The sequence below is a fragment of the Gavialis gangeticus genome, unplaced genomic scaffold (genome assembly GCF_001723915.1).
Source record: "Gavialis gangeticus isolate Ggan-Ray unplaced genomic scaffold, GavGan_comp1, whole genome shotgun sequence".
NCBI classification, from domain to species: domain Eukaryota; kingdom Metazoa; phylum Chordata; order Crocodylia; family Gavialidae; genus Gavialis; species Gavialis gangeticus.
The window spans coordinates 47,294,450-47,310,955 of NW_017728992.1; the positions used below are offsets into that span (position 1 = coordinate 47,294,450).

Genomic DNA, 16,506 nt, shown 5'->3' on the forward strand with positions numbered 1-16,506 from the left:
AAGAGGTCAACATTAAAAAAAAAAAATAGTAATAATAATGCATGCTAGCTTTATCCATGTAATTGCAAGAACTGCATGTGCCTACTAGTTATCTGAATGAAAAGCAATTAGGTAGATCATAGAAAGTTAGGGTTGGAAGGAACCTCAGGAGGTCACCTAGACCAAACCTCCCCTCCCCCCCTCAAGGAGGACCATTCCCAACTATATCATCCTAACCAAGGTCAGTGGTTCTCAACCTTTTTACACTTGAAACACCCCTGGACAGACTCAAGGCACATCTTGAAAAGTGCTCTCTCTTAGTTTTTACCTTTTGCCTACAGAAAAACAGTAGAGAAGTTTTTCTGTTGCAAAGAACTCAAAGACCACAATTTGTAAACCTAACAGTGCAAACACAGTTTGGGATCCCACAGCACCCTTGAAAGGGCCTCAGGGCACCCTAGGGTGCTGTGCAGCCCTGGTTGAGAATCATTAAGTTAGATAGTATTTGACTTACATGTGCCAGTTTTTGATTCAGAAGCAAACTACTGCTGATATACAATTTTGAGAATATTTTTAGAAAGCAGGAAGTAAAAAAAAAAAAAAAAAAATGTCTTCAAGTATCATGATTAGCATCCAAACCAGTGACACGTTTGACACCTCCCTTCCAAGACTTACACCTAAGGAAACCTATGGGAGGTTTGCTAATGATTTTATGGCAGATTAGGACTGAGTTATGAAACAGCATAAGAAATTGCAATTCTGCCTGTGCTACAGACATTAATTATTTCAGCAATTGCAGACTGAGAAAGAACCAAAACTGAGGATCTTACCTTGTTTCTATGTGAATGCAGGCACTGGCTCAGTTTCCTCGTTCATAAGGTACATTAATTCTCCCAGTGAACCAAGAAAACATTCTTTCAAAGACAAAAAAAAGTCAAATAAGAATCCAAACAGAGCATAATACTCAGGAACAAACAAGTTGCAGATGAAATCCTGAGGGAAACCCTATGACCATGTAGTGAGCATCCATGACTTGTGCTCACAGGGGAGGAGGTAGACACCACCTTCCCTCTTCAACCAGCAGAAAGTACTGTTTCTGGCAACAGGAAACAAGGCATCAGATCTGGCTGCAAACTCTCCCTTCTTATTTTCTTTTCCCTTAATTCTTAATTTTCAAGTCTAGGCTTGGCTTTACCAGTCTCTAAACAAAACACTCCCTCTTTCAGGTTCCTCATACAAAAGCTTCAGTAGTATGATTGGTTTATAATGTTAGTGTGCTGATCAGGTGAGAGCTTGACTTTCTTTTAATGATTTTACCGTTTCCAAGTTTGACTGATTAACATTAACAGACTGATTAGTTAGGCTTCAGATACTGCTTAGCTAACAAACCCTCTCTTGCCTAGCCCCATATATACTTGCTTCCATATCCTCTTTAGATAGGGTTTTATTTGCCTTAATTGAGTAACCTGCTGCGTGCCTTACTAACATTACTTGGTTCCCAAGGTTGTTAGGATGTATGGTTTGTTTAGATACTTGATTCTCAACTTGGCAAACAGAGAAGGAAGCAAACAGATCTTCCTAGCCTCTTTTTCACTACAAAATATGTTCTTAACTCAAAGCAGTTCATGCAAGGCAAAAGCCTAGTGAAAACAAAACAATTTGTAACTTATACAGTTTAGCACTTCAATCTGCTGACAGATGAAAATGCTTCAATTTGCCAGCTCTTAATTAAGATTTTACCACATACAAGCCACTTCTCATCAAGCACACATTTTTATGACACTTACCCAGGTGCCTTAGACCTTTTCAGAGGCTTCCAGTTGGCATCCTCCACAGACTTTCTCCAGGTCTTATTCAGCCCCAGAATAAAGTCAGCCTTTTTTCTTATACTTGCAAAACCACCACAAGTAATGATCCTCCTAATTTTGAAGGGAAGGGAACTATTTGTATCTCCTGACACCCCCTCCCAGCATGCCTTCCTCTGACACCCTCTAGCTCCCATCAACACTGGAAATATATCTCCCAGAATTCCAGCCATTCTGGGCTGAAATGAGAGCAGGGGTAAACTCTGAACCTGCCTGAAAGAGCAATCCTATGAAACAATACAACAATCCTATGAAATCCTACGAAAACTTTTTCCTGCTCCTAACTGACCTCATTCTCTGTAGTAAGGGATCACACTGGTTGTAGTGATACTAGCTCATAATTCACAAGTGTGTGAAGGCAAGGTCCTTCAGTTTTGGGCCTTATGCTGCAGTCAGATAAAGGTGGCAGACCTGCATGGTTACTGAGAGCATTAACATTTGTTAATGTTTTGTACAAGAGGTAACATTTTTGATGGAGTCAGACTTGATTTAGTCTCTACCCTAAGACCTATCAAAACCAAGCAAATGCACCTGCTGCCTTTGTACATGGGGCAGCCCCAGAAAATTCCATCTGAATCTGGTAATGGACAAGTTACTGATCTGCTCATCTGAGTTTGATAGGAACTTTAACTGAATGGAAATGTCCTGCATCATCAAGTCCAACTGCCCAGTGTTGTAGGTGTCACAGTGAGGATTTGGTAATTTGTGTTTGACTGCATCATGCAAAGGAATAAAAATAACGTTGTGGTGAAAAACGAGAACTTTATCTCAGGAAACCTGATGGAGGGGGTTGGCTCTGCAGCTTGCATCCTGTGTGATCTTCAGCAAGCCACAAAGGGCCGGTTGTGCAACGGTATTTAGATGCCTAAAAATCCAGTTAGGTGCCTAATCAGCAGGGATCTGGGTTTTCTGTTTCCCACAGCAGAATGGAGAAAACCACAGATCTCCTGGTTTTATCAGGAAAAATGTGGCATTTCTCTTTTAGCAGAGAAAGCCATGGATTTCCCCCTTTTGCAAACAGCTCTGCAGGCTGGTTGAGTTCCAGCCTGCAAGAGCTGTTTGCAAAAAAGGCAGGAAGCCCCAACCCTGCTCAGAGGGGCAGGGGGAGGCAGAGGGGGAAGGGCAGAGCCTGTGGCTTTTAATCAGTCACAAGGCCTAGGTCAGGCTCACTTTCCTCCTGCAGCCTGTGAACTGGTAAGTGGGGCTGTCGGGGCTGGGGGGTCGCAGTGCAGGGCTGGGGTGGAAGTTGGCTGGGGGCTGAGGAGTAGGGAGGTGCTGAGGAAATACAGAGTGCGTAGTGTGGCGTGGCCTGGCCAGGTTTTGCCTGCAGAGCTACAGAGGCCCTGCAGAAGGAAACTCAAGCCCACAGCCTGCCCCCCATACAGACTTGGGGGCGCAGGTCTCCCTTGCTCCCTGGGAGTGTGTGCAGCAGCCAGGAACCAGCCCTGCCCCTGCCCAAGTCTGCAGCAGGAGCAGGGGAGCTGGCTCTGTGCTCCTGCTGCAGCTTCCTTCTGTTGGGGGTAGGGAGCTGTGGACCTGGGTCCCTGGTCTCATAGCCCTGACAGCTGGGGACCCCTTCCAGCATGGCAAGGTGGCAGGGACTGTGGGTGGGGGGCAAGGGGCATAAGCAGGGCTGTGGAGGCAGTGGGTGGCCTTTAATATTAATCACAGATTTTGGGGGTTTTATCAGAGAATTTGCATTTTTTTTATCATGGAAAACCAGGATCCCTGCTCATCAGTCTTCAAAAGCACTTAAATACGGGGAACTAGCCATTAAGGTACTTTTGAAAATCTCAGAAGGTACCTACCTGCATTATTAGGCTCATAAATACCTTTGAAAGTCTGGCCTTTTAACTTTCCTCATTTTTTCAGTTTTTTTATGTATTCAAATGGGGTGGGAAAAAAAGGAATTGTATGTTACAAGGGCAAATCTTGAGTCCTCAACAGTGCTTGGAGATCCACAAACTGAAGAAGAAAGTTTGATTAGCACCTAAACATTAGGTAGTAAGCTGCAGTAAACCACAGTGCATGATCTTTGGACCTGATTACACGAGATACTGAGCACTTCCAGTTCTAAGGTGGGGTTTTACTGCACCTTGTTTGTATGGCAGCACCACTGTGTTATAGAATTGTTCCCCCCCACTACATATGCAAATCTTCATTTTCTACCTGAATGTTGAATAATGATACTTAGTCTTCCTTCTTTAGGTCATAGATACTGGAGTACTGTGTTTTTTTAAATCACTGGACCCATGGGGACTGTAGACATTTCACTGGAAGATATCCACATGAACAGCAACGATCTATTGCAAAAAGAACAACTAGATGCTGGAGGATTTGGGATGGTTTCTTTATGTTTGCACAAGACACAAGGGCTTGTGGTGTTAAAAACCGTGTACACAGGACCCCAACGCACTGAGTAAGTTGGAGAGCATGGATTTGAATCTCATTTACAACAAACCCACCTTGCCAGGGAGAAGGAGCTTCATCATGGATCTAAGAGATAAAAAAAAATGTTCTATAAAAGTGTTGTGTTGTTATTATTTAAGATAGTTGGATGACAGGTACTATATATGCAGAAAGTATTCTTATATTGCAGGAATCAGCAAGCAATTTTCACTTTCCCTGAAAAACTAACTCTTTTATAGTTATCCATGAAATGAAGTTCTTGTTTTCCTGATGAAGTTAATAGCTTCCATAGGTAAGGTATAAAAACAAGGACTTCCTTGTGCATTTAAATGAAAATAAAGACTCCCCTGGACAACTCTGGGATAACATGGTTATCTTTTTAAGCATGCAAATGAAATGTCAAATACGATCAGGAATTTAAGTGCAAATGCCCACTGAGGACTACCAGGAAAAATTTTTTTGGAGTCATAAATCCTATGCATCTCAGCCAGTAGACAGAGACAAAAGACACACATTCCTCTAGTTTGGGTTTTGTTATAACAACAGAACTGAGACTAATGAATAGTTCCACATTTCATTTTAGTAGCAGAGACTGAATTAAGAGATAGTTGTAGTCAGCAGAGTGCTACAACAGATGGCATTAATGGTTGCACCTCCTCTCCCCAGCTATAAGGGTGCTTTGGTTATCCTTAGATCCTTAAATTGATTGTTAGTTAAAGGGTAGGCTCAGAAGCCTAAATGATGCTCTGGCCTGAGCCAAGTGTACATGCAGGCAGCCCAACCAGTTCTCAAGAGCTACAGAATAACAGAAAGGGCCAAGAAGAGCTAGTTTCCCCTTGATTAATAGCCAGGAAGAGGGTGAACAGCCAACATATTATGTGGAAACTGCCACTTCCCCTTGTAATATGGCTGGACTTCTTTTTTTCCTTACTAAGTTTCCTCCAGTCCATGTAAAACAGTGGTCCAAGTCATTTTTTTAACATTCATATTAGAGCTTCCTGCTTGAGAGTTGGTGCAATTCATTGAGACATCCAACTAACAGGTGCCTTTGGACAAGCAGCATTCCAAGACCTTAGTGCTTAACAATAAGGTTTGTTTAAACATCCCATGTCCACAGCCTTGGTAGTCTTGTCTCTGTAATAAACCCCAATTGAAATTCAACTTTGAGACAGTCTCTGTACAATAGCACTTGGGCAAAAAGACCTATATACTTCTATCCAAGCCTGGGCAGCTCCTGAAAAGGTCCCTAGAGCCTATCTAACCAAAACCTTTTAATTTCTCTTTCTTTCTGTATCAGGCAGATCACTTCCAGATCCTTAAGTCAGTAAGACAGTATGTCACAAATTAAGAAAACCAAGGCTCTGCCTTTTGCAAAAAATGTAACCAATTATACTCCACCTTCAGGTCTACCATGTACAGTAGGACCTGAATCATTCATGTCCAGGTGGTTCAAAACTACAGCAAACAGCTGGATCACCTCAGCAGTCCTGCAGAGCTGTCTATAGCAGCACTGTATGTTCACCATCACTTCATAAACCCTCATCTTTGTAGGGCCAGGGAACCTAACCCTGTGAAGAATCCTGGTTATACTATTATTATTAAAAGCTACCTGTATTTTAAAAAAAATCAGTGACATTAAACTGCATTATAAAATGTGTTAATATTCTACATTAAGTCTCAACTAAAAACATAACATTGTTTGCAGGAGTTACCATCCATTAAGATATATGGCACAGGTCACGCTTCTCAGACTAATTTATCAGGCTGTCTGCAGTCGCTGGCAGACATTATTGCATTGAGTACCCTTCAGTCAGGTTTTGAAGGCTGCTACTGTAGCTATAGCAAGTAGAGACTGATATTTTTTAAATAAAAGCAGAACAACTGAGTGGTCTGTTCAGCTGCCCTATTGCCCCTGCCTATTCCCTCTTCCTAGGTTGGTTTTGATGCTTTTGTTTTTTTTTAAAAAAAGTTTAGAGGGCATAGAACATCTTGGGAAATGCACTACCACTTTGATTTGGTAGTCTAACTATGCTCTTATCATTTTAAGAATGACAAAGCTAGTTGTCTATCTTTTTAGGTATCTTACTATACATATTTGTGGTTAATTAAGCCAATCAATTGCCCGGTCTGCAAAAATTACTCATTACTATTTTCTAAACCTCAACAAAAAATATTGAATGCCTGATTTTTGATAAAATGCATAAACTAGCTGGACAAGATTGTTCAGCATTGCACATACAAAACTTGTGCTTATGCCATTATGAAAAAATCAAACCCTAAAATAATTTGGGGGATAAAGTTAAACAGGGAACCAGTGTAAGAGACCTGCCCAGCACCTGTGACCACATGGGTGCAGAGAAAACCTGACATACTGCCAGAGCTGCCCGCACTTGATTGTCCTGACTCATAGCTTATTAAATGTTGCCAACCACTAGTGTAAACTAAAGTCAGTGGAGCTGTGCTGATTTAAATTTACTAATGATCTAGCCTGTCTTCTTACAAAGATGGAGTGGGTTTCTTATTTTGGCTGCTTCTTTCATCTTGAACCCACAGGACTTGCCAGCCTGCCTATGATCTCTCTAATCTGGCACCTGAACACAATGTAACCCTGTTGTTTCCCTTCCACAGATTTAATGCTTCCCTTCTTGAGGAAGGCAAGATTATGCGCAAACTAAAACATGACCGCGTGGTGAAATTACTAGGTGTCATTCTGGAAGATGGGAACTACTCACTGGTTATGGAGTATGTCCACAAGGGGAGTCTGATGCGTGTGCTAACAACAGTGAGTAGAGAACTAAAAGCAGTGCTCAATCTTTGGGCCCCATGTACTAGATGAGTGACACAGGGCCAGATCTCACATAGAGTAAATGCTCAAGGTTGGGTCCTGTGGGCCCAAATCAGGTCTTCTGTACTCAGATTAGACCCCCATGCTGCCTTGGCATGTCCCAGCATGCCCAGATTGGGCTCCTGGATTGGCTTAGCCCTGCACACCAAAGTCAGGCCCTGTGCTGCCTTAGCCCTGCCCTGTTTACCTGGATTGGGCCCCACGCGCCTAGGTCAGGCCCTGTACCTCTTCAGCCCAGCCCTGTCCGCCCAGATTGGGCCTCATTCCAGCTGAGCCCTGCACACCTGATTGTGTGGAGCCATGTTAGCTATGGGGCTCTCCATAGGTCCAGAAATTTGGCATGATGTGGCTCTGAGGGCCAAGGACTGAACACTGAACCCATAGGCCAGGGATTAAAGTCTCTCTTGTTCAGGAATGTGTCAGTCATTATCATTGCAAGCTAACGCTGTTGAATGTTTTAAAAATCATTTTAAAAATTAAATAGTTTTTCAGAATTTTTTAAAGGTCATTGTTTCTGTTTTTGTTTAGAAGAGATTGTGAGCAGTATGGTGTTTAAGCCTTGGTGTGGGTTATACATGAAATGCATTTATTCAATATTCAGTATGAGGAAATGAAATCAATTCTCTGTTGAGGGTTGATAAGAAGCATGGAAGGGACACAGCATTGCTTTTGTCACTAAAGATGTACTGTGTAGTTAAGTTCCTCAGTTCCTGATCCTCATCTCTCTGCTTAAGGGCCAAGTGCAGCAACAGCTGTGAAGGCTGCAAAACAGGGAGGGCAGTTTATTGAGATGTCATTTTTACCCACACACTGTGGATTTCTGCACAAGGACTTTTCTCTTTGGCAGAGTGGAGGAAAGAGGCTACAAAGGTGCTTGGGAATGCCTTCTATTCCCCCCTTTTATCCATATAGGTAGTTTAGGTGACTGTACTTGTTACTTGTGGCAGGCTAGTAGCAGCAGAGTACCTGTAAAATTGCTCTGATACCAAGCTGCAAGGTAAAAACGGTTTCCCCCAACCATTCTTCAGTCCCCACGTCTCATTTACTTAGGCTTTGCACATAGAAGACGATATTTAGCCCCTACTGAGTTAGCTCCGGGATCGAACGTGGCAGTAATTTTTTACTGTTTCAGAAGAGCAGACAGTAGTCTCCTTGAATCATTAGGCCAGAGACCGCCCTCAGATGCATGCATTCCATTATGTTGAAATTTCTGTGAGAGCTGAGGGGATGCATCGTTTGAGGGTTTATTACAGAGTGACTATTGCCTATCACTGATCAACCATTGTAAATATGGAGTTCTCAAGTTTACTTTAGTGTACTTTGGCATAGATTACACCATAAAAGGATGTTGTTTGCTTTAGCTGGGAAGGAAGGAAGAAAGACACTGTGTAAGACTGAGAAAGGATGCCTTTTAAAGGCTATTTGTTTCATTTTACAACATTGTATAATAGTTATATTGCTATTTAAAAACAAACAAAACAACAGTCACCTGTATTTCCTTTTCTTCATTTTAGTCCACAATTCCTGTGCCTCTGAAAGGGCGGTTTATCCTGGAGATCATTGAAGGAATGATTTATTTAAGTGAGCAAGGTTTAGTACATAAAGACCTGAAACCAGAAAACATCCTTGTGGACAATGACTTTCATATTAAGGTATTATTAGAATTCAAATGGAGAAAGCTTGTAGATTTGGGCCAGAGATGCTGAGGACACACTTTCTACAAACCCCAGCATTTCTGAAGGATTCTGAAATTAGTTTATAATATAATGGTCCTGGGGCCTGGCAAAGAGCACATTTCAGCAGCACACTGGCCCCTGTAGGATCTGATCCCAGCAGATTCATCTCCCCTCTGTGAAAAGACACCATGGGATATGAAAAAGTAATGACAAAATATTGGTTATCTTCACTTAATTTATTTAGAGCATATTAAGTTTTAAACTAATGAGTCTCAACCAGGGTGCTTTGGACATCCTGGGGTGCTACCAGTTCCTTTCAAGGGTGCTGTGAGGTGTAAACAGATAAACTAAGTAGAGAAACACAGACTCAGGCTTGTGCCTGTCTGAATGATCCCTGATGCCCGCTGCCCAGCCCCTCTGCAAGGGAATAAGTTCTGTGATCTATAAAATCAGTTTTTGAAATTGATGCGTCTCAATTCACAGAGGTGAGAGGGGTGTCGCAAGTCCAGTGAAGGGTGTCTTGAGTCCAAAAAGGTTAAAAACCACAGTTTTAAACAAACATCAGCACCTACAGTTTGAGACAAAATATTAAAACACCAGATCAAAGTTTCTTATGGATCACATCTGTCCTCCTTTTGTATCTCAGTATTTTCCTACCCTTTTCCATTTTTCCCTCTTTCAGTATTGTTTTTCTGTCCTTTGCATCCCTTCTTTCTTATATTTAGATATCAACCAGCAGCTACAAATATATATTACCCCAGTCCTCTGAAGAAGTGGTTTATAGGCATCGCTCAAATCCTCTTGGTGTTAGTAGAGCCTTCCTGCTGATCTCAGCCGGTTTTGGACCAAAACTGATCTGCATAGTTGCTACTGAATAACCCCGAGTAGGATCTGCAGAAGCCTCTCAAATCCACTGTCTCATATCCAGTCAAGAAACAACTGAAACTAACTTGCATCCTTATGTGAGATGATTTAATAAGGAGAGCTCTGCTTCTTGTTACACATGAGCTGGTTACAAATGACATGACAAAGTTAAGCTAAGACTAAAGCAAAAGGCAGTCTGAATATCCTCCAGCTAGATGTACCTTAGATGACTAAGCTCCTGTCTATACAACATAGGTATTCGGGTCTTATGGTCTGAACTTCAATGTATAGATGAAACCTCACCAAGCTACCATAACCATGTTATAAAACCCTATGGCCAAATTCAAAGGCAAATCTAAGTAAGTCAGAATAGTCTAAGCTAGTGAAGTGTTGGAGGTACTGTAAAGACACTTTAGAAGGCTAAATTTTGTTTTATGAATCTGAATAAGATATGTACAATACAGGATTAATGAAACAATCTCTTTCAACTATTTTGCCCTTTTTTGCTTTGTGTTTTTTAAACTATATATAATTTAGCAAATTAGTAAGCATTCCATTACAGTTTTATTAGTTTTTGATCTTAAACTAAATATAGTGCCCAACCCCTAGCATATTAGTAAAGCTTCTAGTCTTTCTTTAAATAGAAAAAAGCATGTTCTGTTATATGGGATGATGCACAACATCTGCAACCTCCTCTTCAAAATCCTAGATTTGCCCATGCAAGCCCTCCCTCCCCCCTTGAATGCAAAAGGGTGAAGGAGTTTAAGAGAATCAAAGGAAATCTGACTGCAAATAATGGATCCAAGCTACATCATCTTAAATGCTTCACTTCTCAACCTGAAACCTGCTTTTAAAAGGGTTCGGGGTAAAATTATGCCCTTAGGTGAGCTTTACCTTGTAGGCATCACTCTAGCAATTGTAACCAGTTTGGACTTGTACATAAGTAAATAGAAGTTGTGTTATAACAGCCTGTCCTGTTATGCTAACAGTTTTAACGGAGTTGAGGACTAATGTGTCCCAGTTAGCAACCATTTGCTTTTACCAAAAAAGGCCCATACAACTTTAAATTTATTTCATTTGCTTTCTCTTGCCTGTGTTTATTGGAATGCTTCATTTTTTGACAAATCAACTTTTTTATTAATATATCAGGGACTATTTATCATCTAAAGTCATATGTGAAATGCATTGCCCTATTTCTTCTCTTTGCCACATCCTCCATTCTTAGAAGCTTTGATCTGCCCTGTTTTGCAGATTGCTGATTTGGGTGTCGCCTGTTTTAAAAACTGGAGTCGACTGACCAAAGAAGAGACTAATCGACAGAGGAAACTGAAAACTGCTTCTAAGAATGCATCCCAGTCCAATGCTGGCACTCTCTTCTACATGGCCCCAGAGCATTTAAAATCCCTTAACATAAAACCTGTGGAGAAGTCAGATGTTTACAGTTTTGGCATTGTGCTCTGGGCAGTTTTTGCTAACAAAGAGCCATATGAACGTAAGTCATCTGGAAATAACTTCTCTAAAGCAAAATTCATGCTGTCTTCATTTCATGTAGTATATTTAAAATACCCTACAAACATTAAATAATACCCTACCCTTTCACCCCAGGAATTACTGACCATCAGTTGGTGTAGCTGCATTACTAGTGACCTTTAAGTGTAGACAAGGACATGTAGGCTACAAATAGGCTTCTCATCTGATTGGTCCCGATTGTCCCAGGTATTAACCCAGATCAAAACAGGAATGGCACAGACATTTACACATACAGCCCTTGTAAACTGAATTACTGGTCCTCTCTCAGCAAGTGGCCAGCAAGAGCATACAGCCTAACAGGGTTGTTTCTGGACTGATATGCAGTTAACATGAATTGTCCAGAGTTAACTTACAGATGTACTCATTGTTCTAGGGCAAGTCTTAGCACATTTTCTCTCACATACTTCACAAGTACTCAAAGTGGAACAACAGATTCAGATGTCTGTAGGGTCCCATGACAAAAATCTCTCCGGAGAGAGATCTGTTTATATCCATAGAGGTTTGCATTTAATATGCAAGTTGAACTCTACCTCTTCTGGAAGCAGGAAGCTCAGCTGATTCAAACCAAGGCTTATAAGAATCAGCCTTTATGAAGCTACAGCAGTTGCTAGTCACCAACTGCAGAGAGAGGTCCAAGTGTAGGCCAGGACTCCTTAATCTTTACAAGGCCCTGGATTACTTTGTGAGTTTACAGATGTACCATGTATATATACACACAGAAGCTGAGGCAGGTGTTCTTGGCTCCCAATCCTATGCTTTGACTGCTAGATTTCTCATGTCAGTTTTCAAGTGCAGCAACAGAGATCTGTTGCTGCAAGATCCATAAATAAGACTTAAAATCCACTCAGTTACAATACAAGTGTCCACAATGTTTATTTCACTGTACATTGAGCTTCTTTTCATTAAAGGCTGCAGAATCAGAGCCTCCTGATTTACTCACAGACTCAGCAAGTTGTGGCATATGCCAGCAGGAGGTTGGTGGGTATAGTTTAGGTACCTTCCTTTGGAGATTTCCTTTACTCTCTCAGCAGAAATATAGGAAACCCTACTCTGCCATTTTGATGTGCAAGGCTGACCTTTTGCATCAGCAAAACCTGCTGTTAGGAGCCTGATACAAGATTCTCTTTTTCAGATGGTATAAATGAAGAACAAATTTACTATGGCATCACAAACGGGAGCAGGCCAGACACAGATGAAATTAAAGGAAGCTGTCCAGAGCATATCATCTCACTAATGAAACAGTGCTGGGAACAAATACCAGAGAATCGGCCAACCTTTAAAGGTGATTTACTGCTTTCTGATTATTATGGTGCAACATATAGTGATTTTAAAATCCAGCAAAATGAGCACAGAGATTTACACAGCTGCATCAGAGATGCATGAGCCTCATGCACCAGCTGAGTGGAGAAGCAGCACTTTTTAGAGGAAAAGCTGTAGCAGCTCATCCCTAATTCAGCACTCGACTGTGAATTAACCAGGTTGTATACCACCCAGATCCAAATGATCCAGGTTCCACTGTAGTTTGTATGAAAGATCCAGGTTGTGTTTGCCCCTTGTGCAGGATGTACAAGGTGTGCAGATGAGGTGTGCAGGATGGGGGGAGAGCAAGAGGCCCAACTGCTATTCTTGGCCACAAAAGAGCACAGGCTCTAACTCCCTCCATCCACCTACATGGAGCCAAAGGATTTGGATCCTTCACATACCTGCCAGCTGTGCATTTGGAAAGAGGATGTGCTCTGGGTGCAGGCTGGTACTCAGCATGTCAGCTCAGATGAACAATTAAACTGCACTGTTTGGTCTTAATGCTGAACGGAATTGTATCTTTGTCTTGCCAAGACACAGCTGCAGCTTAGAATACAGGAAAGGTGCAGCATCTGAAGCAAGATAAGAGCATTTTCTTGGAGGACCCCGACTTGCTTACCTGCTCAGCCTTTTTGATTCCCAGTCTGAAAGTCACAGCCTGTAGGGGCATTGAAGTTGGACGGTTACTAAATAGATCATCTGCTACTTTAAAAATGAATAGAAAATAAAACCGTCTCTACTTTGATCTTTTTAAGACTAAAGTCTTGCTTTTCTAAATTTGTGTAATCCAGTGTATAAAGTTTTCTTGGAAGTAGGCAAATGTGGCTGAGTAATTTATAGTTTTCACTTGAAATGACTTTCACCAAACTCTTTCCTTTTTACAGAAATCAGTAACATATACAAGCCATTCTACTATCATTGCTTAGAACAAGATGTTGAAGATGAAGTGAGAAAGATAAAAGTAAGTATGGTAACATGCCATGTTCTTCATAGCATAAGGAGATGTACATGCAACCACCTACAGCCAGGTTCTAACTCCCTTACTCATACTGAATAGTACTGGACTTTGTGAGCACTCCTAGGAATTTCAATAAGTCTTGCTTGGTATGAGTTAAAGTGGAAGAAGCTGACCCATGTTAAGTGTAAAGAAGCTCAATGGAGTACCATATTTTCCTCACATCCCAGAATAAAAACCACACACTTTGTTTTTGCAAGGCAGAATTAAAAAACAAAAAACAAAAACAAACAAGCCAACTTTTCCTTGTAGTAAGTAACTGAGTAACAGCAGTGAGGGAGTAAAGCCCTGCTCATTGCTCTTCTCCCTGTGGATTGTATACAGAGCTATTTTCACTTTTACCTGGCAGAAGCTTAAGCAGCTGAAACCATGTTTCCTCAGTTAGAATGTGCACCCCAGTGTCCAGCAGGTTTTTTTTGGAGGGGGTGGAGGGGAGGCGTGTTGTTTGTGAGAAAATACAGTAGATTCTGGTCTGATTCTGATAAGCAATGTTTCTCCACCTGGTTCAGTTCAGAGCAGAAGGCCTGGACACACTGCATGTTTACACTGGTGAAATCTGTATTAGTTTTATACAATAAGAGCAAACAGACAACCAGCTGTCTCAGGGAAGTTGCCACTTGAACACTATTGCAGCACCTCATGAGTAGGTAGCAGAGAAGACTGCAATCTGAGCTTGAATCGAGGAAGCAGCTGTCCCGAGATAACTGCAGGCATAGCACATCTAGGTTGGCAAAACAGCAGTGTAATTTTAAAGCTTTTTCCCTGTGGTAACTCCTAACCTGAATGGTAGTAAGTGATGCTGCAGTAGTCATATCTGGTGTGTGTCTATTCCTTTTTACACCTACTTAAATATATTGTACTTCTAGGCCTTAACATCAGTTTTACTGTGGTGTAACTCCATTGGCATTGGTGGAAATCAGCAAGCCTGTCTGCTGACTGGACCAGAGGCAACAATCTGAGCCACAGTTTATGGAGTTCTTTTGCTGAGTGTTTAATATGCATACAATTTACTATACGTTCATATGCTGCCTAGAGCAGCAAGGCCCAAACCTGGCTGATGCCTCTAACCTCCACAACAACACAAATTATAGAATAATTTATAAATTAGTAGCAGTTGATACATCAATAATTTTAATAGTTAATAAATGTAACGTTCTTAATTACAATAAAAGAAAGAAAATATAAATTTATGAGTTGCCCATCAGATGCAAGCTGGCCCTTCTTCCTCTGATAGATGTACAATTGCAAACTGCTCCATAGAGGGATGTTTTCCTGACCTGAGAAATAGTGAAACCTAGGTTGTTTCCCAAGAAATGTTTACTGCCAGCTTAGGATGATTTCCAGTATTTTAAGTGGAGAAGTGAAAGAGTCTGCCTATGCGTCTGTTCTGCCACACTATAATATTTTAGATGCGTTTCTCTCTCCCCAAAACTGCAAAATGAGGAACTGAAAGATTCTGATGTGGGAAGTCTCTGCAGTATAAAGAAAAGTCTAGTGTTGACTGACATGATAATAAAGCTTTTTAAAAATCAAGCTAATGAATAAAAATTCTTCCAGGATGGACTTAGCCAACCTTATTCATGTCAACTAGTAAATACTTAAGTTATGAAAGCATCTTAAAACCCAGGCCAGAACTAGGGAGCCATTGTACTGGGTGCTCCACATACAAAAGGTAGTCCCTGGTCTAGAGGGCCTACAGTCTAAAAACATAAGCAGATGGGGAGTAAAGGATGTGATTACAATATGCAAGGAAATGCATATGGTAAGAGATTGATACAGCTATTCTAGTTAAATATATCTTTCTGACAAGCACCTCTCTGTGTAAATAGTCCTCTGGAAATCATGCAGGCAGGGAATAAACTGCTGCCTCTGTTAGTGGGGTTGCGTAGGACCCAAGGAGCATGGGGAAGGTAGCCATCCCAGGACCTGGTTGTCCCCCCACCCCTTTGTGGGCTGCTCTGCTTGCCAATTGTTTCCAGGTCTCACTTCCCCTCCCATCTCTTTCCTGCCATGACGGATCTTGTTAGGGGAGAAGTCCCTGGGGCTGGGTGTAACTTTGCTGGGAGCCTTGTCTACTCAGCTAAGCCAGTGCCCCCTCCCCCAGTCTGGGGCCTTTGCTTTTCCTCCACACTTCTCATTTAAGGGAGTGCTCCCATAAGCTTCTGAGGGCTTGCCAGGGCTTCAGCTGTCAGAGCCTTGGCCCCCTTTTTCTCTGGCCTCACCCTCTGCATTGGTCCACTGATTAAGGCCTCAGCTCCCAGGCATTGGCCCTGCCTTGACAGCAACCCCTCCTGGGGGTCCCGCCTCACTATGCTAGTCTCCGCTTCTCTGGCTTGGGGTGGACTTCTGGCACCTGTAATAGGGGAGTACACCCAGGCACCCCTGCTCATGGTCTCTTCTGCCCCTGCACCCACAATCCGCTTCTCCGGCTGCAAGTTCAGAAGATGAAGCAGAAAAAGAAACAAGTCATAAAACGAATAGTCTCCCTCCCTCAGGGTAAAAGCTGCCCACAGGCCCTACCTCCACCCAGGAGCTCCTCTTCGTGCTGCAAGCAGGGGATGTCCCCTTACATGCAGGGAGACTTGGCTTATGTCTCCCAGCCTAGCCTCCTTCTACTCACATGACTGGATCAGCTGCGTCTGCCCCCTCCCTTCTTGCAGGGACCAGGTGCAGCAAATTGCTTCAGTAGCCCTCTGGCTTTTTTAGCCCCTGGTTCAATCCACCTGGTCCCCTACTCCTTGCTGCCCTCCTTGGCCCCTAATTTCCTACTCTAGGAGTTATTTCAAGTAACAGGAGCAGGGGTTCCCTGTTACAGACTGTTCATGGAATAAGGGACTGATTCTTACCTGGGTGGTATGTCAGAATCAGGTCCGAGGAACAGATTGCTGTAACGGGCTTTAGGACTTGAGCTTTGTTCTGGGAAGAAGGTATGTTTATGGGAAGAAATGGGCTGGTTTGGCTTGACTATCTTTGAAAGTACTTCCTGGAAGTAAAAACAAACAGTGACTAATCATTTTCAGA

At 42.1% G+C, this 16,506-nt stretch overlaps 1 protein-coding gene across 2 annotated transcripts in view; it reads left to right on the forward strand.

Annotated features, from left to right (window-relative positions):
* Positions 1–3,750: 3,750 nt before the first annotated feature.
* Positions 3,751–16,506, forward strand: part of RIPK1 (receptor interacting serine/threonine kinase 1) — a 41,039-nt gene continuing 28,283 nt past the window's right edge. Inside the window, exons 1-6 of one of the 2 annotated variants that reach the window (XM_019521968.1) lie at positions 3,751–4,263; positions 6,882–7,035; positions 8,613–8,750; positions 10,890–11,130; positions 12,301–12,450; positions 13,355–13,431. In XM_019521968.1, coding sequence (XP_019377513.1) covers positions 4,097–4,263; positions 6,882–7,035; positions 8,613–8,750; positions 10,890–11,130; positions 12,301–12,450; positions 13,355–13,431 — 927 coding nt within the window. In that variant the 5' untranslated portion in view covers positions 3,751–4,096. The remainder of the gene's footprint in view (positions 4,264–6,881; positions 7,036–8,612; positions 8,751–10,889; positions 11,131–12,300; positions 12,451–13,354; positions 13,432–16,506) is intronic. The other variant, XM_019521976.1, reaches the window with a different exon arrangement.